The sequence below is a fragment of the Schistocerca nitens genome, chromosome 7 (assembly GCF_023898315.1).
Source record: "Schistocerca nitens isolate TAMUIC-IGC-003100 chromosome 7, iqSchNite1.1, whole genome shotgun sequence".
Lineage (NCBI taxonomy): Eukaryota > Metazoa > Arthropoda > Insecta > Orthoptera > Acrididae > Schistocerca > Schistocerca nitens.
The window spans coordinates 423,795,825-423,808,563 of record NC_064620.1 but is presented as its reverse complement, the minus strand read 5'-3'; the positions used below and the strand labels follow the sequence as shown (position 1 = coordinate 423,808,563).

Here is a 12,739-nt window from a genome sequence, read left to right as displayed (position 1 = left end):
ACAAGGAAGAAGAGACTGTATAAGACTATAGCCCAGAGCGTAATTCTGCATGGAGTCGAACCCTGGGACGTTAGAAAAAAAAATCTTGCCATTGAGATGGATTACGTAAGACGAAGCCCAAACTGTACTAGGATATATAAGAATGACGTGACCTGACAAAGGATGAAAATGGGTAGGGATACCTGTGACGCCATCCAACAAAAATAACTGACGTTGTTTGGCATTTTTTCAAGATATCTTAGTGGAATGTTCTAGAGATACCACCAGATATAACACTTACAACAATCTTCTACAATCTTCTGTATTGTGAAAATATTACCATTGAGTTGATGAAGCTCTAAAAATTATGATGTAAATCATTATTCAGTGTAAATAAATACAATAAAATAATTTCAATAAACCAATTTCATCATTTTTAAATGAACCATAATTGTGATCATACGTGCTGTAAATGTAATTACATTATCGAGCTTCATTAATTTTAGGGTTTGTGCTTTCCAGTTATGGTTTAATCTCTTTGTAGTCTTAAAACCAGAACACCATCTACTTCTATTTCATTGCTGAAATAGATAACTAATGTGACTTGCACTGCTCTTGAAAATGCCAAATTGTACTGAGTTTCAATCAAACAACAGCTAGCTATTGTGATTTCTTGCTCCAACCACTCAGTCTTGTCAAAACTTAATGAAAATTCAGTTTTCTTGAGCAATCAGATAATATTTTAAAAACTTTAACTTGATTGCTTTTCAGTAAAAGAACTGATACTATTTTTTTCCTATACTTGCATCATCTACAAAATAAAATGGTACACAAGTACGGTTTTGTTTTCTTTCCAGAATGCATGCAGGGTATCATTAACTAGAAACAATGGAAACAAAATAGAACCATATGGTACTTTATTTATGATAGCTTGAAACTGCAAGTGCGCTTGCTATTTGATAGACAAGGATGTGACGATAAGGTAAAAACTCTTGACCACTGTTCGCTAGTATTTCAACTTGTTATTTTTAGCCCTCCTACACTCAAGCGGAAGCCATGCCTTACCGACGCTACACCATTTTTGCGAATTTGACTGTGAAAACTCATACTGAAATGCCCATCTTTGGCGCACTAGTGTAGAGGGTGACACAAAATCAGTTGAGCAAATAATCCGTTCATTTCGCAGCTTTATTTAAATACGAGGGGCGTTCAGTAAATAATGTAACTCTTTTCTGAAAGTACATCGATTTTATTCAGGATTCCACTAAACCACATCATATTTCACTTTTTCGGCTGCCAAATCCCATTTTTCAACATAACCTCTGTTCAATGCGACAGCCTTAAGCCGCCTTACTGAAAGGGCCTGCATGACTGCAGGGTACCACTCTACCAGACGACGGAACCGCCATCTAGCTGCATCTTCCACGTACTTCTTCCTGCGGAGTGCACCCTTCGTTGGGCCAAACAGACGGAAGTTGGAAGGTGCGAGATCTTGGCTGTAATGTGGATGAGAAAGAAGATTCAAATAAAGTTTTTGGAACTCCCCAGGCTTATGCGAAGCTTCGCATTGTCATGGAGAAGGCGAAGTTTGCATTTTTGTGGTGACGAACAAGCTGAAGTCGTTTTCTCAATTTCCTGAGGGAAGTGGGATACACTTCAAAGTTCACCAAGAGGGGGACATCAAACAGAGACCCAGAAGATCGTGGCCATGATTTTACCGGCGAAGGGTGCAGCTTTGTACTTTTTCTACGGAGGAGCGTGGTGTGGCTCCGCCATTAGATGTATTGCCGTTTTGTTTCCGGTCCGAAGTGATAAACCGATATTTCATCGTTCGTAACGATGTTCGACCAAAAAAAAAAAAAAAACTGTCTCGATCAGCCTCGGAACACGCAAGCAATTCCGGACAGACGGTCCTTCGTTGCTCTTTATGGTCTTCTGTTAGGCGGCGAGGAACCCAGCGGCAGCCGGCCAGTGTGGCCGAGCGGTTCTAGGCGCTTCAGTCTGGAACCGCGCGACCGCTACGTTCGCAGGTTCGAATCCTGCCTCGGGCATGGATGTGTGTGATGTCCTTAGGTTAGTTAAGTTTAAGTAGTTCTAAGTTCTAGGGGACTGATGGCCTCAGATGTTAAGTCCCATAGTGCTCAGAGCCATTTGAACCATTTTGAATCCAGCGGCCACGCGCCTTTGAGTACCACAACTCGTGGACAAGTGTCTCAGCATTGCCAACAGAGACTTCCAGCGAGTTGTTTGTGTGTGACCCGTCGATCGTCTCGAATGAGAGTGTCCGCACGTTCCAGCATTGTAGTTCAAAAAATGGTTCAAATGGCTCTGAGCACTATGGGACTTAACTGCTGTGGTCATCAGTCCCCTAGAACTTAGAACTACTTAAACCTAACTGACCTAAGGACATCACACACACATCCATGCCCGAGACAGGATTCGAACCTGCGACCGTAGCGGTCGTGCGGTTCCAGACTGTAGCGCCTTTAACCGCTCGTCCCAGCATTGTAGTGATCACAGCTGTGTGCAGACGGCCGGGAGGTCGGACAGATTTGCGTGACCTTGTTGTGATGACAGGTGCCCAACGACTCAACATGCTTTTGTTCACTGGCAGGTCACCGCAGACGTTCTGAAAGTGCCTATGAATATATGCGCCGCGTAGGGTAGCCGCGGAGTCTAGGACGCCTTGTCACGGATCGCGTGACTCCCCCCGTCGGAGGTTCAAGTCCTCCCTCGGGCATGGGTGTGTGTGTGTGTGTGTGTGTTGTCCTTAGCGTAAGTTAATTTAAGTTAGATTAAGTAGTGTGTAAGCTTAGGTACCGATGACCTCAGCAGTCTGGCCCCATAGATCTTAAAGAATATATATATATATATATATGCGATGCTTCGTTTTTCCGCCAAAAGAAACTCAGTGACAACACTCTGCCTTGGGCGCATCTCCGTTACTGACGCCGTTCTGGAGGCTGCGTATAGCGCCGCCACGTGTCGAAACTTCATGAAACCATAGGGGCTGAAGTAGGAATATTTCACGATGTCCCAAAACAAATTCCATGTTTTTTTAACCGGAATTGGCGGAGAAAAAAAAAGGTTTTGCATTACTTACTGATTGTTCCTCTTGTATAAGCCGGCTTCCTAGTTTTTATTCGTGTGATTCCGCGTGTGCCAGATAGGTCCGTTTCGAAATTCTAGATACAGTAACAACATTTTAATGTTCATTTCGCCTTCTCCAGGTCTTTTTGTGATATGACTTGTTTATATCATCACAGATTGAGTATTAATGCCAAGAAAAATTCGTACTATGTCTTCAATTGGAAACTGATCCCGTGTTTTTTTTTTTTTTTTTTTTTTTTAGAAATTTTAAGAAACAGTACCCTCGTTTCATTGTGCACGTGTGTGGATAAAACGTATATTTTTGAGAATTTTTGGACGCTTGTGAATGTTTATGCTTCATACAGTTTCCTCGTTAAAAATTATAGTCACCATAAACTTCAGTGCATATGAACATAAATAAAAGCATATTTTTGAGTATTTTCGAATGGTACGAGGGTCGCGCATAACATATTTCGTAGTAAATTGACGTTTGTGATTTACTGTGTCATAGCATATAATTAATATATCATGTTACACTCAGTATTCTCTTGTAAAAGGAGAGTACATTGTCTGTATTTATCGTAAATTAACGTTGCTTTCCAGTTTGTTAGTGACCAAGGAATCTATAAATTTTGTCTTAAGTTTTTCTGTCGACGTGATAGATATCTCTTTTTGGCCAATAATCGCTTTAGCTCTTAAAGGCAACTTGTACTACTTGTAACATATCAGACCCATTATTTAAAAGAGAATCAGAAAGCGTAGTTTAAAGTTATTTTTTCACTGGTCGGTGAAGTATTACACGAGCCACAATGCAGTCCCACTATATGTGTTGTTCTCGGGCACGAGCTGACTTAGTTGATATTCATTAGCAGCTGGAAATCGCCCTTGCTACTGTCAAGTGATTGGAAGCTGCTGCTGTTAGGAGGGTCACTGAGAGTCATGTACCAGCGAGACTAAAGGCACCTCTAGTGCTACCATCTTCTGTAGATGCTGTATCTTCTGCAGGAAGTACAGGATGTATCATTTCTCGTCCACTTGCCTGTGAGTGGCATTTCGGTGATGGATCTAGGCATTCTGTACAGAGGAGGCCGGGACAAGGGAGAACTTATGGTGTCACATCCATCCCCTTCAGCAACAAGTTCGCGGCGCTGTCTTCCATCGAAATTAGACCTGAATCAATGATACTCACTTCACCTATTGGGAAATATACTGTGTATCATATTATGCGCTATTACTTTAAGATGTCCAATAGGCTGTTCCGCCAGCCGTTGAGGTAACAGGGTACAACGAGCTGCCTATTTTGGCGTACATTGGGACGAATGATGCCTGTCATCTGGGATTCGAGATGATAGACAGAGCCTTCCAGCGACTGAAGGAGAAAGTTGAGAAGACCAGCCTCACTCATGGAGTTACCATGAAGCTTATAATCTGCAACATCGTCTCCAGAACTGACTGTGGCCCTCTGATTCTGAGACGAAGGCTTGGATCAGAGACTTCAAAGATTATGTGACAAACTACACTGTGACTTCCTAGACTTTCGCCATAGGTTGAGAATTATAGGGCCCCACTAAATGTGTACACTACACTCCAGTGACTTATATCCAAGTAGCTGACCGTGTGTGGGGTACACACAGGGTTTTTTAGACTAGGCGACTCTAAATCTATTTCATATAACGATAGCTTTAGGAGATCCGGGTCAGCAAAAATACCAATAAATCCCCCCCCCCCCACACACACACACACACCACCGCTGAGACTATTAAAATCCCACTGGCTAACTGCAGAAGTATTTGCAAACAAGTGCCGAAATGGAGGTGGTGCATTTGTCGCAGTAGACAAGAAACTCAGACCTCTGAGACATATACAGGGTGTATATAAAGTCCGGGAACACTTTCAATTATTTATTGCGCAGGAACTAAACATTGTACAGATGGCATACATATTGTATTTTGAAGACAGAGTCTGAAAGTTATTTTTACGAACATTCGATATGCGAACCATGAGTGACCCGACAGACGTCGACAGTGGCAGTCGCTTCCCGTATTCCCTTCCGCAGCTCTGCTACATCACGTGGTAGAGGCAGTACATACAGCAGATCTTTAATGTGTCCTCACAGAAAAAAGTCACATAGGGTGAGATCTGGTGACCGGAAGGGTCAAAACGCTTGTCTTCGTCGTCGTCATTGAGCTTCTGTACTAGCCCAAATTCGAATGGTTTCATAGACAGCTTCTGTCGCTTCTGTCACGGGATTCACGATGCACCGATTTCTTTGGACTCCTTTTGAATGTCTCTCGTACGCGCTCCACATTCACTCACACTCGGACGTCCGCTTCCCTTTTCCGGGCCCAATCAACCCATCATAACGAATTTGTTGTGCCAGTGGTAAATGGCCTTCCTTGTTGGCGGTTTCTTACCGTACTTAGTTCTAAACATCCGTTGAACAGCTGTAGCACACCTGTTTTTGTCGAAATCCAACACACAGAAAGCTCGCTTCGCACCTGAATTCGCCATGTTTGGGACTAGCGCTGACTATCTGCAAATTACCAAACTACACTGTGGCGGTATACATGAAAAAAACTTTCAGGGTTTCTCTTCTAAATGACATATGTATGATACCTGTACAATGTTTGCTTCTTGTGCAATAAATAATTGAAAGTGTTTCGGACTTTATGTACACCCTGTATATCCACTGAGATACAAATTGCAGCTGTATGCGAGATCTGTTGTTCAAGACTCAACATCAGGAATGTGCATTAACTTAAGACAAAACCTCACTTTGCTAGTATGTAAGTTCTCTAATCACCAGAAGAGGCTTTAATCATCCAACAGTTAACTGGAATGATTACCGTTTTGTTGGCAGAGTGTATAACAAGACATCTTGGGAAATAGTACTAAATGCCTTCTCTGAAAACTTCCTCGAGCAGATAGTTTGGAGCCCCACTCTTGATGGAAATACGGGATTGGATCTAATTGCAACAAATAAGACTGACTCTTTAAGGATGTTCACATTGACACTGTTATCGGTGACGAACAGACAGTTGTAGCACCAATGGTAATCAAAGTACAAAGGGCAAATAAGACGAATAGGCAAATAGGTAGACTCACATGCTCAGCAAACTATATACGGAGACAGTAGTGTTATTTCTCAATGAGGAACTAGAAATATTTAGCTCTGAACAGAAGCTGCAGAAAAATGATAGCTTAAGTTTAAAAGAATAGTTGGTCGTGAGCTGGATAGGTATGGACTTAGCAAAAAACTTTATGATGGCAGGAATTCCCCATGATATACACTCACTGTAAAGAAACATTTACAGAAACACAGACTATTGTGTAAAGGGTGTGAAACAAAGCATAGGGCTATAGATAGTGAAAAGCTGAATGTAATTTATTTGGCTGCCTAGAGGACCACACGTGAAGCCTTCAATAACTATACTAGCTGTCAAAAAATCATTCAGGAAACCGGAAGAAATTTTAGGCATATGTAAAGGCTCTTATTGGTATCTACAATGTTCGATTACAAATGATAATCCAGGTGCATTGCCCCAAGTTATTTTTCTTATCACTGTAAATTGAGTCAGATTGATATTAGTGTCAGTGGCATTGAGATACAGCTGAAATCGTTAAAAGTGAACTAGTTCCAGGGCCTGATGGAATGCCTATCAGATTCTATAAGGAATTTGTAGCTGCGTTAGCCTCGCTTTTAACCATAGCCTACTGTAGATCCCTCGAATAAAAAACCGTGGTCAGTTGATAGAAGAAAGCACAGGAGTTCAAATGTAGTGAGATATCTCGAACAAAATTACTTCCTTCATGCCAACCGGTATGGATACCGAAAACCCAAATTACACTTTTCTTGCATTATCTCGTGACTGCCACGTATCAAGGCCGTCAGGTAGAAGCAGTGTTCACTTCTTGACTTCAGAAAAGCATTTGACTCAGTGCCGCAAACATTGTTTCTATAGGACATACGAGCATGTGACGTACCGAGCGAAGTTTGTGACTGGGTTGGGGATACTTGTCAGGGAGGACGCAGCATGTTAGCTTGGATCGAGAGTCACCGACAGAAATAGAAATAACCACAAGGCCACCGATTTATTTTACAAAAAGATGAACTTCCTTCCAAAAAACAAAAGGCTTCTTCCCCTACCAAAATTTTACAACAAGCCAAATAATTATGCCACCTTATTGAATTGAAATCTTAGCAACAGAACTGAATTTACGTTCGTTTGTCGGGTTTTCTCTCGACGCTTTCGGGCGGATGCCGAGGAAGTAGACGGGTGCAGAGTCCGGGGTCGATGGCCTGCGTAGCGAAGACGAGGCACCCGGACGTTCAGCTGCGTCGCAGTCTCTTCCGGGCGGCAGTCCGCGGCGGCTCGAAAGACGCCTGCTTCTCTTTCTTCCGGCTATTTAACACGGCGGCTCCAGTCTTCCTCCGTTGATTCCGGAGTGATGATTGGCGGCCGTTGGCGATCCCTGATTGGTGGATAATGATATCATAGTGTGACCATGTGTGGCTGTGCGCGCCACGACAATATTGCTGTGCAAAACATAAGAATGAAAGTAACTTTCTCATGATGGGTCATTGCCAAGCACAATAGCTCGATAAAACTTAGAACATACATAAAAAGAAATAATACTACAGTATAGTGTAGAAGGTAAATGAAAGAAATACATAATGAGACAAACAGAAACTGCACTACGATTCATCATCATCACGCTGCGAGTATTCTGCGGCTGACGCCGCTTCTCGCTTCCTGACCGTGCCTGTCGCCTTCTTGTCATCCTCTGGCACACACTGAGTCCCATACCCCTCAGCTCCAGCTCCTGCTAGGTCGTCCACACTTTCTTCTTTTTCTTCTTTCCGCTGCGGTCCACTGTCTCACATTCTTTACCCATCGGTGGTTACCCTTCCTTTCTAAATGTCCATACCACCTCTGTGGTCTATTATTGATTTATCGACACTCATAGCCCTTCTTATGCTATGGTATTTGGTACACGATCCAGCTTGGAGATGCCGCAATTTCTTTTCCAAATGCCCATCTCTGGTGCAAGCAACGTGTTTCTCTGATTCCTGTCTGTTACCCAAGTTTCTGCTCCGTACTGAAACGGCGGGCAAGGTGATTGGGGAGTGGAGAGCTGTGTGTTTGCGATCGAGGGTCAGATGGGCTGAGAAACTTATTTTTTAATTATGTTTTTTATTCTTTTCTTTTTTCTCAAATTTCTTCTACGTATCACCGCGGACGACACCGATTAGGAACGCCCGACGTCCTTGGAGCGAGCCAGATGCCGCACTAGCACTGTGTTAGTGGTAACTACGGCGCACATACCTTGACTCCTCAGAGTGTAAGACCAAGAAAAACGGAAGCACTCTTAATTTGAAGGAGAGCTCTGTGTAAGCAAATTGATCTCGCTACAAGCAACGACGCCACTTGCTGACAAAATTTAAAACCGCACCAACACATTCTGTTGAGCAATGCTATAAAACTTAAGCAGTAAAGAATTCAACAAAAGTTGTGGCCTCAATAAATACTAAACGTGAAGCAACATACACAGTGGTTAAGAACAAGGTCTCACAGACAAGCAGTTACATACGTAACATTTTTCCACGTGCCCATTTAGTAATAAAAGTTACTAGACACTGAAGACAATAACGGTCGCTCTAAGCTACACCGAAAGCTACTTGAGTTAGGGCATTCACAATTCCTTAACTATAAAGAGCTTGACGTCGCTTAAGACTATGTCAGGAGTCTGTTGTGGTAAACTATGATTCAGCTAGACAGGTACTTGCCTGACGAGCAATAAAACCCGGCATACAGCGGTAGCTTTAAAAGTAACCTGCGTCTTAGACTAATTTATGACTACAAGAATTAGAACTGTTCTTGGTGAAGGGTTTTGCAGATGAAAGATTAAGACAACCACTCAGGAAAGTACACCACAGCGACTGTTCCTTATGCATCACAAGGCCACAACATAATATATATGGACACGTCCATAAAATAACCGATACGGGCAACTATACAAAATGTTAACCCCACAAACAACAAGGGCCTTGTTCCTTACCACCACCCAAAACACTCCATGACAATCCTGAAGACACACACTAATCGACAGATCGACAGACAAGTAGTATCGAGGTACGCCAGGAACACTCGCAACAAATACAGAGGAACACGAAGCAGCGGGACAACCAGGGACGCCCACGTTCTTCCAGCAACCAAACACGAACACGATCGTGACAGATTAATAAAATGCAACAATTTACATTCGATACTCTTTGAGACACGGCTCTCGCGAACCACATACTGTCGAAAAACACCACAATGTGACCATCTAACTGCCAGTCGTGCCTCCAATCTTAATTTAGTTGCTCAAGACTGGACACAGAAAACATGAGGGACTTTTTAGTTGTTTCTCTCCAATGACATTCAAAACTTATTTGCTCGTCAATAAACTCATTATTCGGATCATACCACTGACATGCGGAATAAATCACATTTCAAACAGATCCCACAAAGATCTCAAAACCATAGTTAATACAAGACACCAGACAGACAAACTACAGTATGTAATCAAAAGTATCCGGACACACCCAAAAACATATGTTTTTCATATTAGGTGCATTGTGCTGCACCTACTGCCAGGTACTCTATATCAGTGACCTCAGTAGTAATTAGACATCGTGAGAGAGCACAATGGGAAGCTCAACGGAACTTAAGGACTTCGAACGTGGTCAGGTGATTGGGTGTCGCCGGCCGCGGCGACCGAGCAGTTCTAGGCGATACAGTCTGGAACCGCGCGACCGCTACGGTCGCAGGTTCTAATCCTGCCTCGGGCATGGATGTGTGTGATATCCTTAGGTTAGTTAGGTTTAAGTAGTTCTAAGTTCTTGGGTACTGATGACCTCAGGAGTTAAGTCCCATAGTGCTTAGAGCCTTTGAACCATTTTTTGATTGGGTGTCACTTGTGTCATACGTCTGTACGCGAGATTTCCACACTCCTAAACATCCCTAGGTCCACTGTTTCCGATGTGATAACAAAGTGGAAACGTGAAGGGAAACGTATAGCACAAAAGCATACAGGCTGACCTCGTCTGTTGACTGACAGAGACCGCCGACAATTGGAAGAGGGTCGTAATGTGTAATAGGCAGACATCTATCCAGACCATCACACAGGAATTCCAAATTGCATCAGGATCCACTGCAAGTCCTATGACAGATAGGCGGGAGGTAAGAAAACTTGGATTTCATGGTCGAGCGGCTGCTCATAAGCCACACATCACGCCGGTAAATGCCAAACGACGCCTCGCTTTGTGTAAGGAGCGTAAACATTGGACGATTGAACAGTGGAAAGACGTTGTGTGGAGTGACGAATCACGGTACACAATGTGCCCATATGGTGACAGGGTGTGGGTATGGCGAATGCCCAGTGGACGTCTCTGCCAGCGTGTGTAGCGCCAAAAGTAAAATTCGGAGGCGGTGGTGTTATGGTGTGTGCGTGTTTCTCATGGAGGGGGCTTGCACCCCTTGTTGTTTTCCGTGGCAGTATCACAGCACACGCCTACATTGATGTTTTAAGCACCTTCTTGCTCCCTACTGTTGAAGAGCAATTCGGGGATGGCGATTGCATTTTTCAACGCGATCGAGCACCTGTTCATAATGTACGGCCTGTGGCAGAGTGGATACACGACAATAACATCCCTGTAATGGACTAGTCTGCACAGAGTCCTGACCCGAATCCTGTAGAACACCTTTGGGATGTTTTGGAACGCCGACTTCCTGCCAGGCCTCACCGACCGACGTCGATATCTCTCTCCAGTGCAGCACTCAGTGAGGAATGGGCTGCCATTCCCCGAGAAACCTTCCAGCACCTGATTGAACGTATGCCTGCGAGAGTGGAAGCTGTCAACAAGGGTAATGGTGGGTCAACACCATATTGAATTCCAGGATTACCGATGGAGGGCGCCACGAACTTGAAAGTCATTTTCAGCCAGGTGTCCGGATACTTTTGATCACATAGTGTATAAACCACTAATATTTCACGTAGTTGGACTGTCAAAATTACGCACAACACGCGTGTGTCTGATCACCGACCACACATCGTTTCAGAACCACTTACAGTGGAGCTAAAATCGATTCCCAAACATGTGATGCGTAATAGATCAGTAACGCATACACCAACCAAACTCACTACAAACGCACTCTGACAAAAGCTTTCAGGTGCTTGCCGCATGAAACAGATATATTCTGCTGCTGATTAAACATGACCGAAGTTAACCAGTACCTTCTCATTTAATGAACAAGTACCTAAACCATGTGAGATTGGAGAAAAGAATTCAAGAGAACGCCTTCTTCCAGGGGCATACCTAATAGCATCCAACTCTGTGCAGCTTTCGTTGCAAATAACTGAACTCACAATACGAACGATGCAGTCACTGTTATGGAAATCGAATACAGGATTTCAATCTGATTATGCAACTCAAATCTCAATGTACAGCTCGCAGATAGGATAGAAACTGAATCACTTTGCTTAGTTTTGCTTAGTGATTCTCATGCAGGTGAGCGTCATGAGGAGATAATCTTTTGTTACTGAAACGATGGATTTAGGTTAGTTTGTTTCTGGGACATTACAATGATAGGCTATAGTATACAATCCTAGTGTTTGTAAAGGTCTAATAGTAACTTGTTCGACATGTACTAGAGAGTGCCTGCTTACCTGTTATTTTCTGCTATTTCTGATAAAATTTGAACTTAACGCGTTGCTCTGCAGTAACATGTTATGGATCTCCGCACTCACAGATATATACTAAGATCAGCTGATAGCAGCGGATAAACATGCTTCAGTTTAGTATGTCCTGTGTCCGCATTTTTTATGCTCATTGTGTATTTTGATTACAGTTGATTTAATGAAAATTTTAAGCTCACCTTTTAATTATGTCCAAATATCTTAGTTCTTCGAAATGCGATGTCTTTTTCCGCCAGGTACGTTTATTCTGAACGTCACAGCAGTGGACAATGATGACCCATATGAAGGAAGCAACGCCAAATTGAGATACTCAATTGAAAAAAATGCCGTGGATGAACGAACAGGCTCGCCCATGTTTGAAATCGACCCTGACACTGGCGAAATAATGACGGTGGTTTGCTGTCTGGACCGAGAGCGTACGCCCAGATTTACCATTCAGGTTGTCGCTACAGACGGAGGAGGCCAGGAAGGTAACTATAATTCGTTTCTACTCGTCAAAAGATCTTAGTGGAATAGTAGTTGCCTGGCTATAACATGTTTACTTATTTATTTATACTTTAAAACATACAGAGCTACAAGTTGAACAGCAGGCACATTATTTAATACCATTTTTCATTATTCATTATTCGACGATTGCATTTTGTGTTCACATTCTAAAAGTTATAATAATTTTTTTTATGAACACGTACCTAATAAGATATTAACATTTGTTTCGTCCATATCACTGACGACAATTGATTGCAGCAACCAGCTACTTGTTTTGTAACGTTTTTTGTGTCAAGATGTGTTCCGGCCTTTCTCCCTTCTCATACATTTATATTTTCATCAATATAACGGTTTTATCGGCTGAGTTTTGAATGCTGCTGCTCCCGCCGATCTTTATTCTGTAACTAGCAACTCCTTTTTTCGCATTTGTTATGCATAGTAC

At 42.9% G+C, this 12,739-nt stretch overlaps 1 protein-coding gene across 1 annotated transcript in view; it reads left to right on the top strand.

Moving 5' to 3' along the window:
* Positions 1-12,739, top strand: part of LOC126195669 (putative neural-cadherin 2) — a 119,957-nt gene that overhangs the window by 69,231 nt on the left and 37,987 nt on the right. The window contains exon 6 of the mRNA XM_049934295.1: positions 12,048-12,281. Coding sequence (XP_049790252.1) covers positions 12,048-12,281 — 234 coding nt within the window. The remainder of the gene's footprint in view (positions 1-12,047; positions 12,282-12,739) is intronic.